The following is a 19161-nucleotide window of genomic DNA, read 5'->3' as shown; positions in this document are numbered from 1 at the left end:
AACTTGTGGAGTATGTTCTCAGGCTAGAGGGATCGAGGTATGTTAACACGGCAGCACAGAAGGCTTGACAAACTTGTGGAGTATGTTCTCAGGCTAGAGGGATCGAGGTATCTTAACACACCAGCACAGAAGGCTTGACAAACTTGTGGAGTATGTTCCCAGGCTAGAGGGATCGAGGTATGTTAACACACCAACACAGCAGGCTTGGCAAACTTGTGGAGTATGTTCTCAGGCTAGAGGGATCGAGGTATGTTAACACACCAGCACAGTAGGCTTGACAAACTTGTGGAGTATGTTCCCAGGCTAGAGGGATCTAGGTATGTTAACACACCAGCACAAAAGGCTTGACAAACTTGTGGAGTATGTTCTCAGGCTAGAGGGATCGAGGTATGTTACACACCAGCACAGAAGGCTTGACAAACTTGTGGAGTATGTTCTCAGGCTAGAGGGATCGAGGTATGTTACACACCAGCACAGAAGGCTTGACAAACTTGTGGAGTATGTTCTCGGGCTAGAGGGATCGAGGTATGTTACACACCAGCACAGAAGGCTTGACAAACTTGTGGAGTATGTTCACAGGCTTGAGGGATCGAGGTATGTTACACAGTTAACTCTGTTATCTTCATATTTGAAAGCTTTTGCTATTGACAAATAAGACAGCCATCCATGTCATCCATCAAAATCTAAGTCATGCCTATCAAACACTTCAGCTACTGTATTAATTCAGAAAAGTAACATCTCATGATAACCACGGGGTTGATGCACGTGCTTATTCTGCACGTGGGATTATGATATTGTGAGTGAGTGAGTGGATGGGTGGGTGGGTGGGTGAATGAGTGTATGTGTGTGTGTGTGTGTGTGTGTGTGTGTGTGTGTGTGTGTGTGTGTGTGTGTGTGTGTGTGTGTGTGTGTGTGTGTGTGTGTGTGTGTGTGTGTGTGTGTGTGGTTCTCAAGTGCCTACCTGATACCAACTGTTGTACTACTAAGTCTTGCCACTACTAACTGAAACACAAGGAAACAACGAACAACGTCTGGTAGCAAGGCAGTCGCAGTCGTGTGTGGCCTGGGTAGCCTACATTAAACAAGTAACACCCTCCCTTCAGTATGGATCCGTGGTTTGGGACCACTATCTTATCCAGGACCCCCGCAGGCTAGGGAGATTACAGCGGTAAGCTGCGACGTGTATTACAAGAGACCACAGAGTGTAGACAAGATAATATGTGATTTGCCACCGTCAGATGTAAGGAAGGATCCAATCTTATTAAATCAGATAATTTACTCCGAGAATCGGACCACCATCTCTAGAGTTTGGTACCAGCAGCGTGACACGTCACCTCACCAACAACACCCCCTTACCACCGTAACAATTTCCGTTTTGCGAAGGCCACAGAGTGTGGAAACGCCTTCGTTCCGTCTCAGAGGGGGCTCTGGCCCATCATAGTTGGTGTTTTGATGCAACAACATCGTCAACGGTGACGTCAACACTTTGAACATCTGCTATACAGGCAGTGCTTGAACTTAATGGTGGACACACAATATATTGTGTTCTGAGGACCTTGACCATTGTTATTTTTTGTGTCCAGTGCAATATGTCATCACCAATCATCTATTCAGATGCACAGCACATCTGGTTTACGTTTCTTTTTCTGAGCAGTATATACGCAATAAGGATGACATTGTTGAATACCAAACGAAAAACATATTTGTATTTTTGCAGTAAATGTTCAAGACATCAAACTATTCTTCAACTAAATACACAAGCGTTATAATTCATTATTAGTTGGGCTCTTATATTTGAGATGTCCTACAACAAAGCGTGACATTTTCAATATAAATACAAACGAAACGTCAATATCATACAATATTAATTATTTTTCTTTTCACCACAACACATATCAATCACAAATGAAAATTGACTGTTCCTCCGTTGCTGGCGTCTGTCTTGCCCTTAAGGAACTGGAGCCCGGCGTTGATGACGGCCGCAGTGTCCTCGTCAGCATCAGACGACTCCTGCTTGTACTGCCACCCCCACGCCCCGGCATACCCGTAGTAGTAGGCGTGGTTAAACTGCTGGCTCGCGGTCCACCCGTCCCCCTTCTTCTCACTGAACTCGGCGATTACAAGGGGCTTATCCAGGCCATAGTCACTCTTGTGATGCTGGAAGACACGTGAATAATTCATCATTTTCTAGTTTCACTCAGCAATATTCCAGCTGTATGACGGCGGCCTGTAAACAATCGAGTCTGGATCAGACACACCAGTGATTATGAACAACGGTCTACGTCTACATTGCCAGCAATCGACCACGTTACCATCCTGTCCATTAGGTCGGCCCTGACAAGCATAGAATGTCGGATTAACGGGACTAAATAGCACTGAATCAATCGGTTCCAATCATTTGTGTCGGATAAAGCCGAGTGTCGGATTAACGAGTGTCGGATTACCAAGACTTGACTGTATGTTGTTGAGGACCCATTCTGACTCGAAATTGGAATCAAGGTAAAAGTGGCTTACCTGTGACTGAAGCAGCTACCCGTATCTTAGTGCGGTTACTACATTCCCTTGTTCGTTCATTGTTTATTATCACCTTTCTCTAATTGTCACTACTGGGATCTATAGGTGGCTGTAGATATACAGCCATAAATTACAAATATTTGAAGAAACTTTATACATTGCTCTTCCTTTGGTCACCAAATATACGAACATCGGCAGCTGTTTTGGATAACAAGATGGTGGCCCAACGCTTCCGGTTGCAAGTTGATTATTGAGTCAAATTTTGGGTACTTGTACATATCCATATAATTCCCACATATCGGGAGGAAAATAAGTGATGTTGATTGTATACTCTATCGTCGGCATATTACTATTTTTTCTATTGCAATAGCATTGTGTAATGTTTCATAGCGTCAACAGGTGTGACGTCAATACTTACTCCAGCTCCGTGGAAGGGCGAGATGTTGTCATAGTGACACTGACACGTATCTGCCTTTGCGTAGGTGTGGGTAGAGTAGAAGGAGAGGACCCCCTGTGTACAGCACAAACACAAATAGGGAGTGAAGATTATTTTACGTCGCAGTCTATATCATGCTTAAATACTTAAAGCTTGGAGAGGCAAATCAGAGGTTGGTAGCGTGAGCAACTATACATGACAAAGAGTTACTGTCACTGTCGTTCGCTCGTCACGACGCATCTTCCCTAGGCAAAGGAGTTAATAACTGACTGTAAAAGTCCAGTTTCCATCCTTGTCGAACTAGGCTGAAATTACGGAGTTATATTTTGGCAGGACTAATGAGCCTATGCAATAAGATCGCGTAACGAAATCGACATCCTGTTCGGAAACAACACGGATTTCGGTCGACTGAAAGATTTGAACAGGATGTGTACAGTTAATTGGGCGCCGACAAATATTTTCAAAATCACCCCATGCTTTTAATTCTCACTTGACTTGATGCACGTCGCGAGGTAAGACCCGCTATATTATAACATGTTACCCGTTATAATATAGATCTTGATTATCGATCAGATCGTCTTGACTAGGCGCCCTCATTTTGTTTGAAGCAAAGGCAAGTGATATGAGAGATGGAATCTTATTGGTCAATAGGAAGGACATAGAAGGGACATAATTCGTAATAGCCACTGGTGGCGCTACGATCGAACCTAAAAATTCCAGCCTTGTTCGGCAAGGATCGAAACTGGACGTTTACAGTCAGTTAACTCCCATGCCCCGGGAAGATGGTCACGCCGAAGAACCGGGTTCAGTTGCCAACAATGGAACAATCCGTGGACCGCCCCCGTGGTCTAGTGATAGAGATCTGCCCGGAGAGACTGTTAATATATGGTACTTGTTGTTACCCAACCTTGCGCTCGGCATTAAAAGGCTAAAACAAGAACTGGACGGCGCGGAGTCAGTATACTGTGTCTGAGTGGGGTATTCATGTTAAACGTCAGCAGGGTATCTCAGTGGGCTAGCACTATAAAATCGGCCTTTTTGCGGACAAATACAAGCAGCCACACACATATGCATGCTCGTCGCTCTATAATTTCAATAATATTGAATGGTTTAACCTCATTCCACCTCGTGACAAAACGCCATGTCATGATAATAGTGTTAAAAGCGGCGTAAAATCATACTCACATTCACCAACCACTGTCAGTTTAAACGACGGAACTAGGGATATATTGGGAAGAGATCATTGTCAATACATACGGAAATAATAAACAATCTACATCGTATCGTGATAGCGCGTTTGAGGCAAGGTATGGTTTACCCATGGTCAAAAGCGCCGTATTTTGTTGTGCAGAGTTCCGTCCCTTAACCGTGCTTCTATTCGATGGTTGAGACATGGATAGCATTACGCGTTCAGGGCTAAAGAATTTAATTTCAGATTTGACCTGATGGGTGATATGTTGTATAAAGCTGTGTACAACCCAGTTCAACCTAACCTGTTGTTTTCCACCTGCTTTGCGGAGACAGCTATCATTGTACAGGTTTTGAGAACCAAACATGTCCGTGTTGGATATTGGGTTCCATGACCCGGATGTGATCAGCGCAGCACTGTCTGCCTGCTTGATACCATTGGCCAGGTGGTTCAGAAACCTAAAGGACAAGACAAGACATCTCAAACGAAACACCTTCATTTAATTACATCCTTCAGCAAGACGCGTTTGAAGAACGAATGGGCAGTGGGGTAGCCTATTGTTAAAGCGTTGATTCCACTTCCCTCGACGATGATCGTGGTTTGGGTCCTCAAGCCCGTTATAAGTATCCCCCTCTGTAATATTGTTGGATTATTGCCAAGAACAGTGTGCAACTGTACACACTCACGGTATATATGAAAGTACTCGGGTGTTAACAAAAAAGTCTATTGGTTGCAATAAACAAAGCTGTGTGTACACTTCCAAAGCTTTTGAAATGCCAGCCTTAACAGGAAAATCTGAAAGAACGAGTGTCGCTATAAACAGGCTAATCTTTCGCCATAATCTGAAAGAGTGAGGGACGCTATAAACACTAGGCTACTCCTTTGCAATAATCAGAAATAAAGATGTTGACTATGTGCCAAATTATTTGGAAGTTGAACTTGAAACATTACTCTTACCGAACCAAAAGAAACGCCAGCACATATAAGACGCTTCACGGGATGGCACTGCTCAAATATAAATAAATATCATGAATCATCGGGATTCCTTGTGCTGTTTCCGGTTCACCTTTGTAGATCCTGAGCGCTGTAGGTTGCCCCAGCAAAACCCGCCCCGGACTTGAGTAAGAAGCTGGTATCAAAGCAGCTGTCCCCTGCATGAGCCTCGACCTTAATGATACCCTCCATCTCGTTCATGATGTCCCAGCCTCCGAGGGCCTTGTGGTTGCCCAGGGCCTTCACCATAGGCTGCAGGGCCATCTCGATGTACTTCTGTCTCTTGTTGTCGTCTGCGATGATGCCCTGGAGCTTCCAGTGGTCGGTCTTCTTCTGGGCACCGTTGAAGAGAGCAAAGAAGACGAGGACATTGTTAGTTTCGGCAACGTCAAGGATCTTCTTAAGGTCGCTGATGAGCGTTCCAGATTTGTCCGGGCCTTGGGTGATACCGTTGGAGTCTATGTCTGGCGTAGTCTCACAGTTGTCATGCACGAAGATACCTGGGGTAAGGGAGAGAGCTGATGTTGTTTGACGCCGAAGTCAGTAATGTTACATCTTATTATATACCACGTGAATATGGCCTAGAAAAACGAATGACTATTAGCATGGGCGATCATCAAGGTGAGATGGGTGAAATGAGGGTTAACGACGCGCGATGTTGCACTTATATGGAGACGCGCATGTGTGTGTGTGTGTGTGTGTGTGTGTGTGTGTGTGTGTGTGTGTGTGTGTGTGTGACTGCTTGTACTATGCCGAATTTATAGCGCCAGTCCAAAGAGATTCCATCGGTATCCATTGCACTGACCGACCCGACCAGTCCTTGTTTTATCCCCTTTACGCCGAGCGCTAGGGATATCCAGAGCTGCTGGGATATTGTATAGAGACTGGATATTTTTTCAGCTACCATTACAAAACAAGACGTTTTCTTTAAAACAATGAGTCTAGATATTTTGTGGGGAAGAAACACATTGCAACAATGTATATTTTGCGCCAGACAAGTCACTCTTAATCAACAGTCTGAAGCATATTTATTGATTTCAAGAATTTTAAGGGACAATTTATCTTTTTTGCATTAAATCCCAGACTTTTACACTCTCATTTTGACCATAACGAAAGTAATCAGGGGCTGACAAAAATTGAAGCCATAATTCTTTTTAATATGTCTGTTATTTTCCTATAATTTTAAAACAAATATGAACATTGAAATATAAACATTCTGTAGGCGAACGAGATGTATGTCATTACATGTGCTGATCCGTCTTGTAGATGTGATGTGTTTGTAATTATCAATGTCACTTCAGCCAAGGCTGTAGTGGTGATATGAGGGTATAATATGAAGAAGGGCCTCACGTATGGAGTTTCCTCCGTTGGACTGAACCTGTTTGATGTAGTCGGTGTATTTGGAGAGCCTGTAGCTGTCAAGCTGGTTGTTACCGAAGTCGGTGCCGAGGTAGACCCAAGCAGCGTTGACACCGCTGAGGAACACCCTCGTGCTGCCCTCGTAGAAGTGATCCCCGCTGATACTCAGGCGACATACTGAAGTGCAACACGAACACACATCCATGGGTAAGGTGAGGTAAGGTGATGTGAGGTGATGTGAGGGTAGGGTAGGGTAGGGTAGGGTAGGTACTGTATAGGTCGCTGAAGTCTGATGTCCTATTTGAAATGTATGCGTCAACTATTTCAGTAAACAATTATCGCATTGCAGTGTTCATCAACTGTAATAGATAGTGAGTGAGATGGGTTTAACGCCGCTTTTAACAGTATTCCAGTCATATCACGGCGTGTCAGCTTAATGTGGGAGGAAAGCCCGAAGTTGATGCAGGTCTCTGACGTTTACCACTTCGGTGAAACCCACGAGCACGGGTATGGTGCCGACAAACCTAGAAACATAATCGGGGCGAACCGGGACTCGAACCCATAGACATGTGGCCTAATCATTTAATAAACCTTGATGTGTCTGAATGTCGCACGCGTATGAATGTGATAAAACCATACGTACCAACAGTATGTGCTGAGAGACACAAGACCGCCAGCAAGAATACCTTCATTTCCTGGAAGACCAACACAAACATGCGTTTTACATGTATATAAAATATGTTCGATAATTAGACGTTTCTGTAATATTTGAAACACGACTCCAAAATTTTGGTTGAAAATGTAAAATCTCGAGCGAGGGAAAACCACGAGGCATCGAGCTCGAGGTTTGGCACTTTCAAGGAAAACCGGGGAGTGTTTTAACTAACTAATGAACCTTCTAAATACAACAAATACCAGAAACAAGACGAAAACATTGGGATACCTTATAGTGAAACCATATAGTTGTCGCGGTATAAAACGAATTCGACGGCAGTTGGCAAGGACCACGTGTAGCATGCAGACAACTGAAGTCATGCCATGTAAGACTGAAACCCTTTCATCACCTGCCCCAGTGGCTCAGTGGGAAAACAGTGGTTTTTTTATGCTAAACGTGACTTGTGAGGTTGCAGGTCCGATTCACCCAAATAATTTATTCAAGTCATATTAGTATGTCACAGAAGGCCCATCCGTGATGTATTGGACAGAGCGGATGGTCTGTGTTTTGATCCAAAAACGTCTACCAAAAGATTTTATTACTGACGATGATTTAGACATCTTGTACAGCAGAGAAATCAATTAAATTACAATATGCTTTGAATCCAAAAAACAGGTATGTTCCAAATAGAATATGCAACATTCTCCTCATTCCTAGGATAAAGTAGGGGTATTTTTCGTTAAAACCTTTGTGTAGATTTCTCTTCACCATCAGTGGTACTGGCCCCATTTGAAACTACGAAGGTAGTCATTATATCAGTGTCGCGAGGACTATTCTGTTCTACCTGAAACTTTCAACGCAATAAAAGGTAAATTGGTGATTCTGGGTGACTTTAATATTCACTATGACGATTTACAGAGGACGAATGTTAAGAAATGTATTGAACGTTTTTTGTCCAGCATGTTACAAGTGAAACACACATTGGTGGCCACACCATCGACTGGATAGTATCTGGAGAATTAGACCACCGTATGGGATCGCTGTATGGCACGAATGAATTATTATTATTTACAGATTGAAATAAAAAATGCGTCAAAGGGGTTTGGGTGATCCTGGCACAGTCAGGCTGGTTAGGCTCATCTTCAGTCCAGGGCCCTTGCCCCCTCTACACGCAGCCCAGACAACGAATGGGACTTCCCCCAGGAAGCGATGCCTAGTCAAACCTACCCAGAACTTTACCCTGATTGTCAGAGGGCTGTATTCCTGGTAGCAAACCCGGATACTCTCCCAATGTCAGTCAACAGATTGGGAGGTACCAAACCTAAGGCACCGAGAACAATGGGTAGTCGGACAACTTGGCACAAGGGAGGTCTGCATATTTGCCACGTTTTTTACTGAATCTTGTCAATCAAAATAGTGTCAAATGTCACATTAGTGGGAAACGACTGGTCTTGGGCAGCAAACAGAAAGCCTCTGGTTTCACTTTTCAGGCCAGACAGCCAAGCAAAGAACTCTGCAGGTATCTTCTCAACACACTGCACATAAACGCAATACAGTGGTCGTTCAGAAAGCCTCTCCCTGAAAAACTAAGTCTGGGCCGATTTGATATGGCACTTCGCTTGGTTAACATTCATTTCTTTACGTCCAGCAGTACAGAACAGAACAATCCACAACATCAACACTGACCTTGAGATTATCTCCCATATCCTTGGCTCCTTTAAGAAACTGTGAAATGCCTTTTTTATCATGAGTCTTGACATGTTCATCAGACAAATAAGGTGTGCAAAAGTGCACAAAACAATTCTATCATATGGAGCCTCCAAGTAAATCAAACCATGCCCTCCAATTTATAATTGGTAAATATAAACGATTGTGGGAGGAGCGAGGGTGGTGAGATCTATTGTCTGACATGATTCTTCGTGTGAGGGTGGTAATATTTCTTGTTTCGTCTATTATATATTGCGAGCGTTCAGTTCTGAACAGATTTTCTTAAGTCTACATTTGTACTCTGCCAGACGTTTTTCCTTGATATGCGCATTCTGGAGTTTGTCCCCAACCTGCATCCCTAAGTACGTACGACATGGTCAGTAACTCGCCCCACCAAGTAAACTGAATTATCCTTCCTCTTCTGCTTTGTAACGTTTCAGATGAAGAATGTTGCATTTGTCGATTACTTGATATGACTCTGTCTGGCGCTCGGCATCAACGTGATAAAACAAGGACCGGTCAGCTCGGAAGTTACACTCTGATCGGAGTGTCTATGTTAAATTGCAGCATGGTATCTAGTGGGCTAGCACTATAAAACCGGCACACGTCAGGACTAGTAAAAGCAACCAAACACACATGTGCAGGCACGTCACTATATAAGTTACGCAGATCCGTAGATCTTAATGCAGAGAGGTGTCGTATCGGCGTAAGTAAAATATCTGATTTTAACGAGATTGTAAACTAGTGTCCAAAATAAACGATACCAACTTATTTTCAAATTTTTTTTTTACTAAGTGAATTGTCAAGTATGAAAACATGCCAATTCGTATTGCACATCCCAAACACAGCATAGTCGATAAAAAATACCGGGAACACGTGATCACTTCCGGGAAAAAACGTAAATTTCGTGAAAGTGACATTTCCCTCTCTAGCATGTTCTGCACGTGCAGAAAAACTGTATAAAACGGCTGATCAGACACGTTGATATCACAGCAACAAAAAGAACACAAGATATGCCATGTTTGACAGCCATCGAGAGAGAGAGAGCCGTTGGAATGGTCCAACAAGGAGCGTCACACGTCTACGTCGCCAGAAGGTTGGGCTGCGCACGCATCACTATCACCAGGTTGATGCAGCGGTTACGTCAGATAGGTCAGACGTCAGACAGGCCCAGGAGTGGAAGACCACGAGTAACCACGCCCCGTGAAGATCGTTACATCCGGGTATTACACCTGAGGAACCGCACCGTAACAGCGACGTCCACGGCGGCTACAGCACTGGGACACAGGATCAGTCGACGGACCGCCTACAGGAGACTACGGCAGTATGGTATCCGGCCACGTCATCCCTACCGCGGACCGCTCCTGACGCGTCGACACCGGAACAACAGACTGATCTGGGCCAGGCGAGTTCGACGTTGGCAACGGCGGGACTGGGCACGTGTTATGTTCTCTGATGAGAGCAGATTCCTCATCTTTAGAAACGATGGACGGCAGCTTGTATACCGACGATTTGGTGAACGTTTGGCGCCTAACTGTATCCAACAGGTCCGGCCGTTTGGAGGTGGAGGGTTAATGGTTTGGGGTGGCATATGTGGTGACGTCAAAACGATGCTTGTCGTAATTCGTGGAAACCTGAATGCACAGCGTTATCTTGATGACATCCTACGGCCTGTTGTGGTGCCCTTTATTCAGCAACAGCCTCGTGGACTCCTTTTCCAACATGACAATGCAAGGCCACACACAGCAAGATTGACACAGAACTTCCTTGCCAACGCCAACGTACAGGTTTTGCCATGGCCCGCATGTTCACCGGACATGAATCCCATCGAGCACTTATGGGACCACCTCGATCGGCAAATCCGACGTCGCCGTGTGCCTCCAGTCAACGTCCAGGACTTGGAACGATGTCTCCTCGAGGAATGGCAACGCATCACTCCCAACGTCATCAGTCCGTAGGCGTGTTCTGGCATGTATTGATGCTCACGGTGGACATACCCGCTACTGACTTGACTTTGAGACGTGTGGTGTGACATTTCCCGTTGTTTCTGTGATCAGTGCTCTAACGAAATGTTCATTTTTCGACCCCACCCATCTTTAAAGGCTTGTCATATTGGTTGTACAGATTTTATTGAAATGAAATTTTGGTACAGATGTTGTGAAAGGATTTCTCAAAAGCATAACACCAATCCTAAACTTCTGCATTGTTTAGTTTTTCTTTTACGTCGTTGCAAACAGGTGGTATCGTTTCTTTTGGACACTAGTTTACTTTAACATAAAAGACGCACAACACTCGTAGCGCTAAGATCGCTCCATGGAACTGGGACACGAACCGTGTTTACAGCATTACAGTGATAATATAACTAAAATACTGTTCGAAGTGGCGCTAAATCCAACTCGCACAAATCAGATATGAGCTTCCTACGAAAATATTATTGAATGACGCAAGTACGCATTTGTTCCCCCGAAAAAAACGCTTACATTACCTTAAAATATTCCTTGATATCTGGTGCAAGATTTTCAGTGTCTGTTATATGTACGCTCTATAATTAGTACAAGATAACCATTGGTGTCAAAATTAAACATAGTCTTATCTGGTAGCGGGCACCTCGTTCTTCAAAGAGATAATTCGTGCCATGCGTCTAAAGTCTATCCCAAGACAATATGGCATCATTTCTTAGCCGTTGCACCTAACGAAATGAAATTAAACATAAAGCAGTCATTGTTTGTGCTGTCACTTCCAATTTCAAAATAAATAAGATCAAGTCAACATATTTGAAGATACAAGGTTTATTCACAATTACATTGATTCAGCAATGATTATCGATGTAAACTTAACTGGTATGATTCAACAGGTCTTATTTGAAAAGGTTACTATCATACATCAGATGTATTGTCATTGTAGCAGCAATACAATTACCAAGTCCCGTGATGGGATTCGAACCGGTGACCTTCTGATCCAAGGTCGCGCTTGTCCTCATGGCCAAAAACTTTAACCCCGTCAGCAAGCTGACTCGGTAAGGGAGACATCCTTTAGATGAGTCCAAGCCCTGCTTCATTATGTTAACATTGAATAGTTTATCTACGTTTATTAAGATTAAGGACATTTGCCGTTGGTTGAAACGTAAATACATCGCTTCTGACTTTACATCCGCTTCCATCACACGTGGGACGTTCTGGCGTGAAGACGGGTGACTAGTGCGGGCCTCCCCGGACGTACTCATAGGTGATGGTCTGGCCGTTCTTGGGGACGTAGGAACTCGAACCTAGAAAATAAACACCCACTTCGTATATTCTCTTTTCCTTTATATCTATAATGTAATATAAAACGCCAACGCTAGAGACAAACCAGTCTCGATTAACTCCCGAAACAGATTCCAAGAGGCGTAAAGGTGTTGAAAATTATATGAATGGATCACTTACAATCAGTGATGACATCAGGTGTTCGCGAAAAGGGTAAGCATGTGAACAAATTCGAAAGATAGTGAAATCGTGCACTGCTACAAGGTGGAAATCAGAACCTATTCTGGGGACGACCATTATGCATATGAATCAGATTTGGTTACAATTAAACTTTTATTGTAAATAGCGACTAAGTGTATAGGGTGTGGTCAGGTTCAGTGACTTGGTTGATTGCGTGTCATCGCACCCGACTGAGTGGTCTGTTTCTGATCATATCAAGCACTGGTTCGTCTGGAACATTCCATTAATTAGTCTGGTAAGTCCATTTACCACCATTGATCAACCTGGAATCTTGCAACACGTTCTGCTACTTTATAATCTTCCACTTACCTAAGGGTAGAGACACATTATTCTGATCTATAATGTGCCACCAAGTCTCATCCACATAGTAGTTGCTGTCCAGTCCATTGATGGTGTCGATGAAGTAGCCCCACTTTCCGTATGTCGCGGTGAACCTGAACAGGAAGTTTGTTTTTAGGACCCTGTGAACATTATTTCAGTCATGTCACGACGTTTCAGCTTGATGTGTGTGCGCGCGTGCGTGAGTGAGTGCGTGCGTGTCTGTGTGTGTATTTTAAGAGCTGTCATTCCACCTGTCGTTACTGATTTAAATACTACGATGACACGTCCCGTGTCCGGGATAGAATAGGTCTTCAGCAACGAGATCGGGTGGTCAGGCTCGCTGACTTGGTTGATGTATGTCATCGTATCCCAATCGCGTAGATCGATGCGCATGATTTCAATCACTGGATTGTCTGTTCCAGACTCGATTATTTACAAACCTCTGTGACATAGCAGGAATATTGCTGAACAAACTACGATGACACAGACATTAAACAAGGATTTCCCGTCGACTGTGTATCTGATGTTCTACTCGGAAGGTGTTTCCATCAATTCTAGTGTAATATTAAGTTTTAATGTACTTAGGTAGTTTAAATCATGTTTCAATTCAAAACTCATTTTAATTTATTTATATGTATTTCACTCATCATAGATGTGGCTAGGTATACTGGTGAAGTTCGGTCATGCCTGCTGCAAGCATGTTTGACACACATTATGTCATAGTTAAATCGTGTCTGTTCTTTCCCTCCGTTACAAGGCCGTGTCAGCGGTCACAAAACTACATGATAACAATGTGGTAAATATTTTTCTTCCGAAATGAAATATTACAAAACTGGTATTTTTTAGTTAGGTCAACGATTATGTTTCGATAAGAACCAACTTTCTTCGTATGAATGTGTGTTTAATGGTAAATAATTGTGAAAATCCGAGTGCCTAAACGGTCAATAGTGTAATTGACAACGTCGTCAATGACAGACTGAGAAACGTGCAGCGGTAGTGCAACACTGTTCTGACGTGTGCCCACCTGCAACATGTCTCTGGCAACTAAACGTTTAGCACGGTGCAAACGTCGCATGATCCATGCTGTTGCTTCCTTAATGATTAAATGTACTTTAATAAAGTGTCTTTGAGCGTTTGGTCCATTTACAATGGTAAATCTGGCATACCACCTCTTGCACGTGCCGCCCGAGGTCACGTGCTTCATGACTGCCATAATGTTGTTTAGAGTTTGACGTCTTCGGAAATGTTCTTGCGAAATAAATCACTTACTTTTATCGCCAGGCATTGGTGCATTGTCCTATAGTTACACCTCAAACAAAATATCGCCTACATTTTCTGCATTGTATATTATAACACCAAGAGAAGCATCATATTATAACATCTACTTGAGTAGCGTATTGAGTAACCTGACCCAGATTTTCATAACCTTTAAATAACTACAGAGATACATGGGAACCCTTCCACAATCATCATGTACCCTTGTGTGCTAGAAAGGATAACATTGTTTTATCCACATTTAGAGAATTAGTACAGCGCTGAGTACAGCGATGTTTGCTGTACTGAACTAATGGGAGAGCCAACAGAGATGACGGTGGCAGCGTAATGATGTGGGAGATTTTCTCCCAAACCTGTAGAACAAACCTTGTGCTAGGTGCCCAAACTCATTAAACTCAGATCTAGGTACTCGCTGCCGCTAAACAAAGAACGACCTTCCGCGAACTTTGGCCGACCACTGAAATGACTAACAAGAAGTCGACATCAGCCAAATAGAAAGCAGCTTTCTCGAGCTTTACGGCACTCGTTTCAACCTGGCGACTTCCATTTCAGACTACGCTTGGAAAATATGTTGACACAGTTCTCGATTAAAATTTTGAAAACTGAATAAACGAACATTCCCGAATATCTATTATATGGTTGAGATTGTATGGCAGTGCTTCCCATGTAACGTGCAACGCCTCCTTCGTTCAAATGTTTATCCCACGGATGCGAGAGATGGACGATAATTTTGACGGAATCAGTCGTACGGGCTGTAACTGCCATTCGGAATACCCGGTCATTCGGAATGTCCCGTGTTAACATTTTCGAGGTTGCACGATTAGAAAACACACTCCGACTGTCACTTTTATGCTTTGATTGGTCGGATGAAAGGTCGTTCTGACGCGACCCTTTTAATGGGATGTCCTCAGATCTTTGTTTAGCGATAGCGAGATCTAAGATCTGATTTTAATGAGATTGGCCAGTTGCCTTGACAACCGAAAGTCATTCTGGTGAAATCCTATGCCTACTTGTTCTCATGACCTTGACATTGTTACATTCCGTGTAATGTCTTCCTACTGGACACGTGCCCACTGTCGTCCCGTGTCACCGTTGCACTATGTCATCTCTCATCAAACGTTTGGGTGTGCAAGAAATGCGTCACTCAACACACGCCCAAACCTCTTTCTAAGAGTTTATATGGATTTGACATTTGACAATAAACTGAAATGTTGTTGACTGATTCTGTTAGCCTAAGATGTAGGATTCGGCGATAATTACACGTTTCTAATTACTTCAACTGGTCAGGTGCGGTCGGGTAGCCTAGTGGTTAAAGCGTTCGCTCTTCACGCCGAAGACCCGGGTTCGATTCCCGAAATGGGTACAATGTGTGAAGCCCATTTCTGGCGTCCCCCGCAGTGATATTGCTAAAAGCGGCGTAAAAACAAACTCACTCACTACTTCAATTGCTCAGTCGTCTCGTAAGTGAATAACAAAAACACATTTTGCGGCAACAATTGAGCTAAGGTTAGATACAGGGTGCCTTCGTGCTTACCTATTCAGTATATGGGCTTATGAGTGCGTGTATCTAACTTACTTCCCGCTTTCTTATTATGAGAGATGATCAGTATCATCCTACGTATCCGCTTTCCTCAATTTCTCAAATTGGGACTGAGCAATCTCGCAATATCTCTACGTCGCTGTATCGCCATTTCGCCGTATTGCGTTACCATATCGCCATGTCGTGTCGTGCTATCGCCATGTCGTGTCGTGCTATCGCCATGTCATGTCCTGCTATCGCCATGTCGTGTCGTGCTATCGCCATGTCATGTCCTGCTATTGCCATGTCGTTGCGTGTTATCGCTACTTCATATTTGGCTGTATATAATATCGTTATATCGTGTTGTACTATCGCATTGTCGTGATATCGCGTGGATTTCTAGGGGCGATATGGAGATGGCCCTAATCAGCCACCATAACAGTCATATATGTTGCTGTCACTATCTAGTAAATAGTATCGAGGCACTTTGAGCAAACTTGGGACTGAGTTGAATTCACCTTTCGAAAACTCACTGCATTCAACAATTACCTGAACTCCTCCCGTATATCTGCCGCCTTCTCCAGGAAGAAGATGAGCTGTCGTTGTCTCATACGTTTGATCTCGACAGTGTGGCTGAAGTACGGCTTGACGAGGGAGTTCCGTACACACAGCGTCACGTCGATCCTAGGACCACACAGCCCACATGGTGTGTGTTTTTTGCCACTGAAAAACATTTATACAATGCAAGCACTTTAACTCGACACGCACGGGATGGGTTTTCAGGGCATGAGGTTAACGCTATTCTTAGCAACACCCCAGGCATATCAAGGCGGGGTAGAAAGGCTTCGATCATTGCAACCACGTGGAAAATCCATCCCGGAATGATGGGCAAATGGTTTTACAACTGGGCTATCCAACCGCCCCTGTCGGAATTTAAGGGGGCACGGGTGGCCCAGTCGTCTAAATTTCATGTGCAGAGCTGCGTCCTTTGGGGTCGAATGCAGGTTCGCTCCGATTATGCCCGTCCCGTCCTCCTGGGTTTCATCGAAGTGGTAAACGTCTGGGACCTGCCTCACTTCGGGCTTTCCTCCCACATTAATCTGACAAGCCATGATATAACTGGAATACTGTTAAGAGGCGTTAAACCCAACTATTCATTCTGGGAATTAAACATAGGTCATCAGCGTGACGAGAGAAACTTTAACAACTTGGGCGAAGATAATATACCGGACATACAATTTACATGTAGTTAGTTTAAACGCCATTTCTTTACTGTCCAGATTTACGGGATTTAACTGTATTGTGTTTCTGCCACAATATGTCACAGTAGCACCTATAATGCTGCATGTGTCTGAGTGGGTTGAAAGACGATTCTTACCCTGGTGCCGTTGCCGGATTTGTTGCCGCAGTCGATGTGGTGACGTGCAAAGTTGCACACATGCCTATTGCCACAAGGATAACATACCGAGTAGCAGCCATTTTACACTGACAAGTGTCTAGTTACAATGTCTTCTGTGGTTGTTTATGATATTTATATAGGTGTATCTTCCTGCTATGACGTCATCGCGTGGCCAAGGGGCTTATTCAACGTGCAATGTATTAAATAGGGAATGGGTGCGTCTTCGAGCTGTTCAGCACATCATACCGCTGACTAAAAACTCTTCTCCGTGTAATTAATCGTCATGCGCGTGCAGCAATTCTGATTGGTGGCCTAAACTGGATGAGACCGCTTTGGACTGGCGTTGCCAGCAGACGTGTATGTCATTGTATCTGGGCGTTTCTTCTTTCGTTTTAGCATGGCTGTAGCAAACTTGCTTTATGTTACTTATAGCATCACGGTAGATTAGGTTAAGACAGAACTCAGTATAGTAGAAAATAAAATTGAAATAAAATTATTGAACAAAGTGATACATTTGCACGCTACTTCCGTGACGACAAAGCACGACTTGGGATGATAGTGTGCTTTTTCGCTGTTGGATAGTGTTGGTTTTAGTGAGTGAGTACATGAGTGAGTTCGGTTTAACGCCGCAATGAAATGCATTTCAATTAAATCACGACATGTCGGCTTGATGTGGGAGGAAGGCGCGACTCTATTTGTTTGATCCGAGGCAGCATCAGGTCAATGCCTTGATCAAGACAGAAAGGAGGGCTATCGTAGTTCGTGGTGAAATCATGAATCAGTGTGAAAAGTTACAGATAGCTTACAGCAATTCGCCTACCCTGTTCTCTTGGCCTTTGGCGTTCCATACCTTTAAGGGGGGGCTTCTTTGTGTCATCCGGGTTTTAGAAGTCGAATGTGTGTCCACCCTGTGCTCTGGTGCTTCCAATATCTATGGAATTGTGGCTCCGAGGACTGCACACATGGTAGAAATGGTACTGTTGCATACACAGGTGTATTATTCCAAGGAGGCAGTTGAGATTCGGAGAATCACATTAGATAGTAGGTTGGGCTCTGTGAAATAGAATCGCAACATCGTACATTGCAACATGAGATTGTAAAATCGCGGTATAACATTGTATCCCCTCACGCTGCACCGTAGGGCGGATCGCATCGCACCGCACCTTCGTCTTACATCGAGGGTCCCCTCAGCCATTCTACTGTAGTATATGTCAGTAAGGCCGGGAGAACGTAACATTTCAAAACTGCACTTATGAAACCAAATGTGCTCCAATGACAAATCCTCATTGAACACAGTCGTGCCATGACGTCATCACGTCATATGACAAGTGACTAACAAATGAGAACTTCCCACTGTTATATATGCCAGTGTATTTTATTGTTTAACAGTGATTGTAGCTGTGTTGCATTGTTTCTGCTGGGAGTCGATATGCCCCTCATTGCATTGTGTTTGGACAGTGATCAGTCGTCAGGAAGTTACTATATTTAAATGCTAGTGTGGTGTGTAAACTGCTTGTCCGGTATACCGCGGACGGTGATAAGTGTGTTTTGGAAATTTCTTTAATGTTTTAGTGCCGACTGATTGGTGAGGGCACTGTGCGGAACATTCCAGTGGCTGGGTAGGGTGTATATAAGGGGACAATAACGTGTTATTTGCATTTTCAACACATCAGAACCAGCTTTCATGTGAGGATCGCTCATCGTCCCTGATTCCCTGCCAAGCGCATCACGGAAGCTTGACCACTGTCGCCGCTGAGTGAATATATATTATTATCAATGACTTTTGCTATCACCACTGTTTTGGTATTTGATACTGACCACTGCCATCATGTTATATGATGTCATTGAACATTGTATTACCTTTCTATTGTGTACTTCTATGTTAATTGCTGGGCAGTACATTGTGTTAATGTGTAAACCTAGTTAATTTTGTAATACATTTGTTGATTGTATAGCACCTGTTGGTTGTTTGATGGTTTCACACTAAGCTCATTTACGTACAGATTTCTGTGTTAACAAATTGTTTAAATTTGGGTATCTACACGCAACACTACTGTAATATAGCTTGGTCGCTAGTATAACGAACAAGTGTTTTAGTAAAGTCAATGTGTGGTATCTCAATATAATTCCATCATTTGCAATTATTGAATAAAATGTCAAACGAAAAGCTAAACAATAGGTTCATTATTCAATACCTAAGTTTTCGCGCGCCGTTGGGTGCAGACGATAACACAAAACACCACTTCCCAAATTGTTCCTCACCAATTATTATAAATACACAATGTGAATGTAATCTAGTCATATGGGAACAA

At 43.6% G+C, this 19161-nt stretch overlaps 2 protein-coding genes across 2 annotated transcripts; both read right to left on the bottom strand.

The window, feature by feature from the left end:
• Nucleotides 1-1852: 1852 nt before the first annotated feature.
• Nucleotides 1853-11429, bottom strand: LOC124134866 (mannan endo-1,4-beta-mannosidase-like). Its single transcript, XM_046499940.2, has 7 exons — nucleotides 11339-11429; nucleotides 7135-7186; nucleotides 6483-6668; nucleotides 5206-5632; nucleotides 4444-4597; nucleotides 2933-3025; nucleotides 1853-2157 (listed from the first exon to the last, which is right to left on the bottom strand). The coding sequence occupies exons 2-7, from the start codon at nucleotides 7181-7183 to the stop codon at nucleotides 1900-1902; spliced, it is 1167 nt and encodes a 388-aa protein (XP_046355896.2). The 5' UTR covers nucleotides 7184-7186; nucleotides 11339-11429; the 3' UTR covers nucleotides 1853-1899.
• Nucleotides 11430-11624: 195 nt separating this feature from the next.
• On the bottom strand, nucleotides 11625-16984 carry LOC124134908. Its single transcript, XM_046500003.2, has 4 exons — nucleotides 16829-16984; nucleotides 16000-16173; nucleotides 12645-12769; nucleotides 11625-12118 (listed from the first exon to the last, which is right to left on the bottom strand). Exons 1-4 carry the CDS (start codon nucleotides 16927-16929, stop codon nucleotides 12048-12050), a joined length of 471 nt encoding a protein of 156 aa, XP_046355959.2. The 5' UTR covers nucleotides 16930-16984; the 3' UTR covers nucleotides 11625-12047.
• Between the last annotated feature and the right edge of the window lie 2177 nt (nucleotides 16985-19161).

Source organism: Haliotis rufescens, unplaced genomic scaffold (assembly GCF_023055435.1).
Source record: "Haliotis rufescens isolate VD_foot unplaced genomic scaffold, xgHalRufe1.0.p SCAF_3, whole genome shotgun sequence".
Taxonomy (NCBI): domain Eukaryota; kingdom Metazoa; phylum Mollusca; class Gastropoda; order Lepetellida; family Haliotidae; genus Haliotis; species Haliotis rufescens.
The sequence above is the reverse complement of the archived record's forward strand: the minus strand, read 5'-3'. Positions and strand labels throughout refer to the sequence as shown.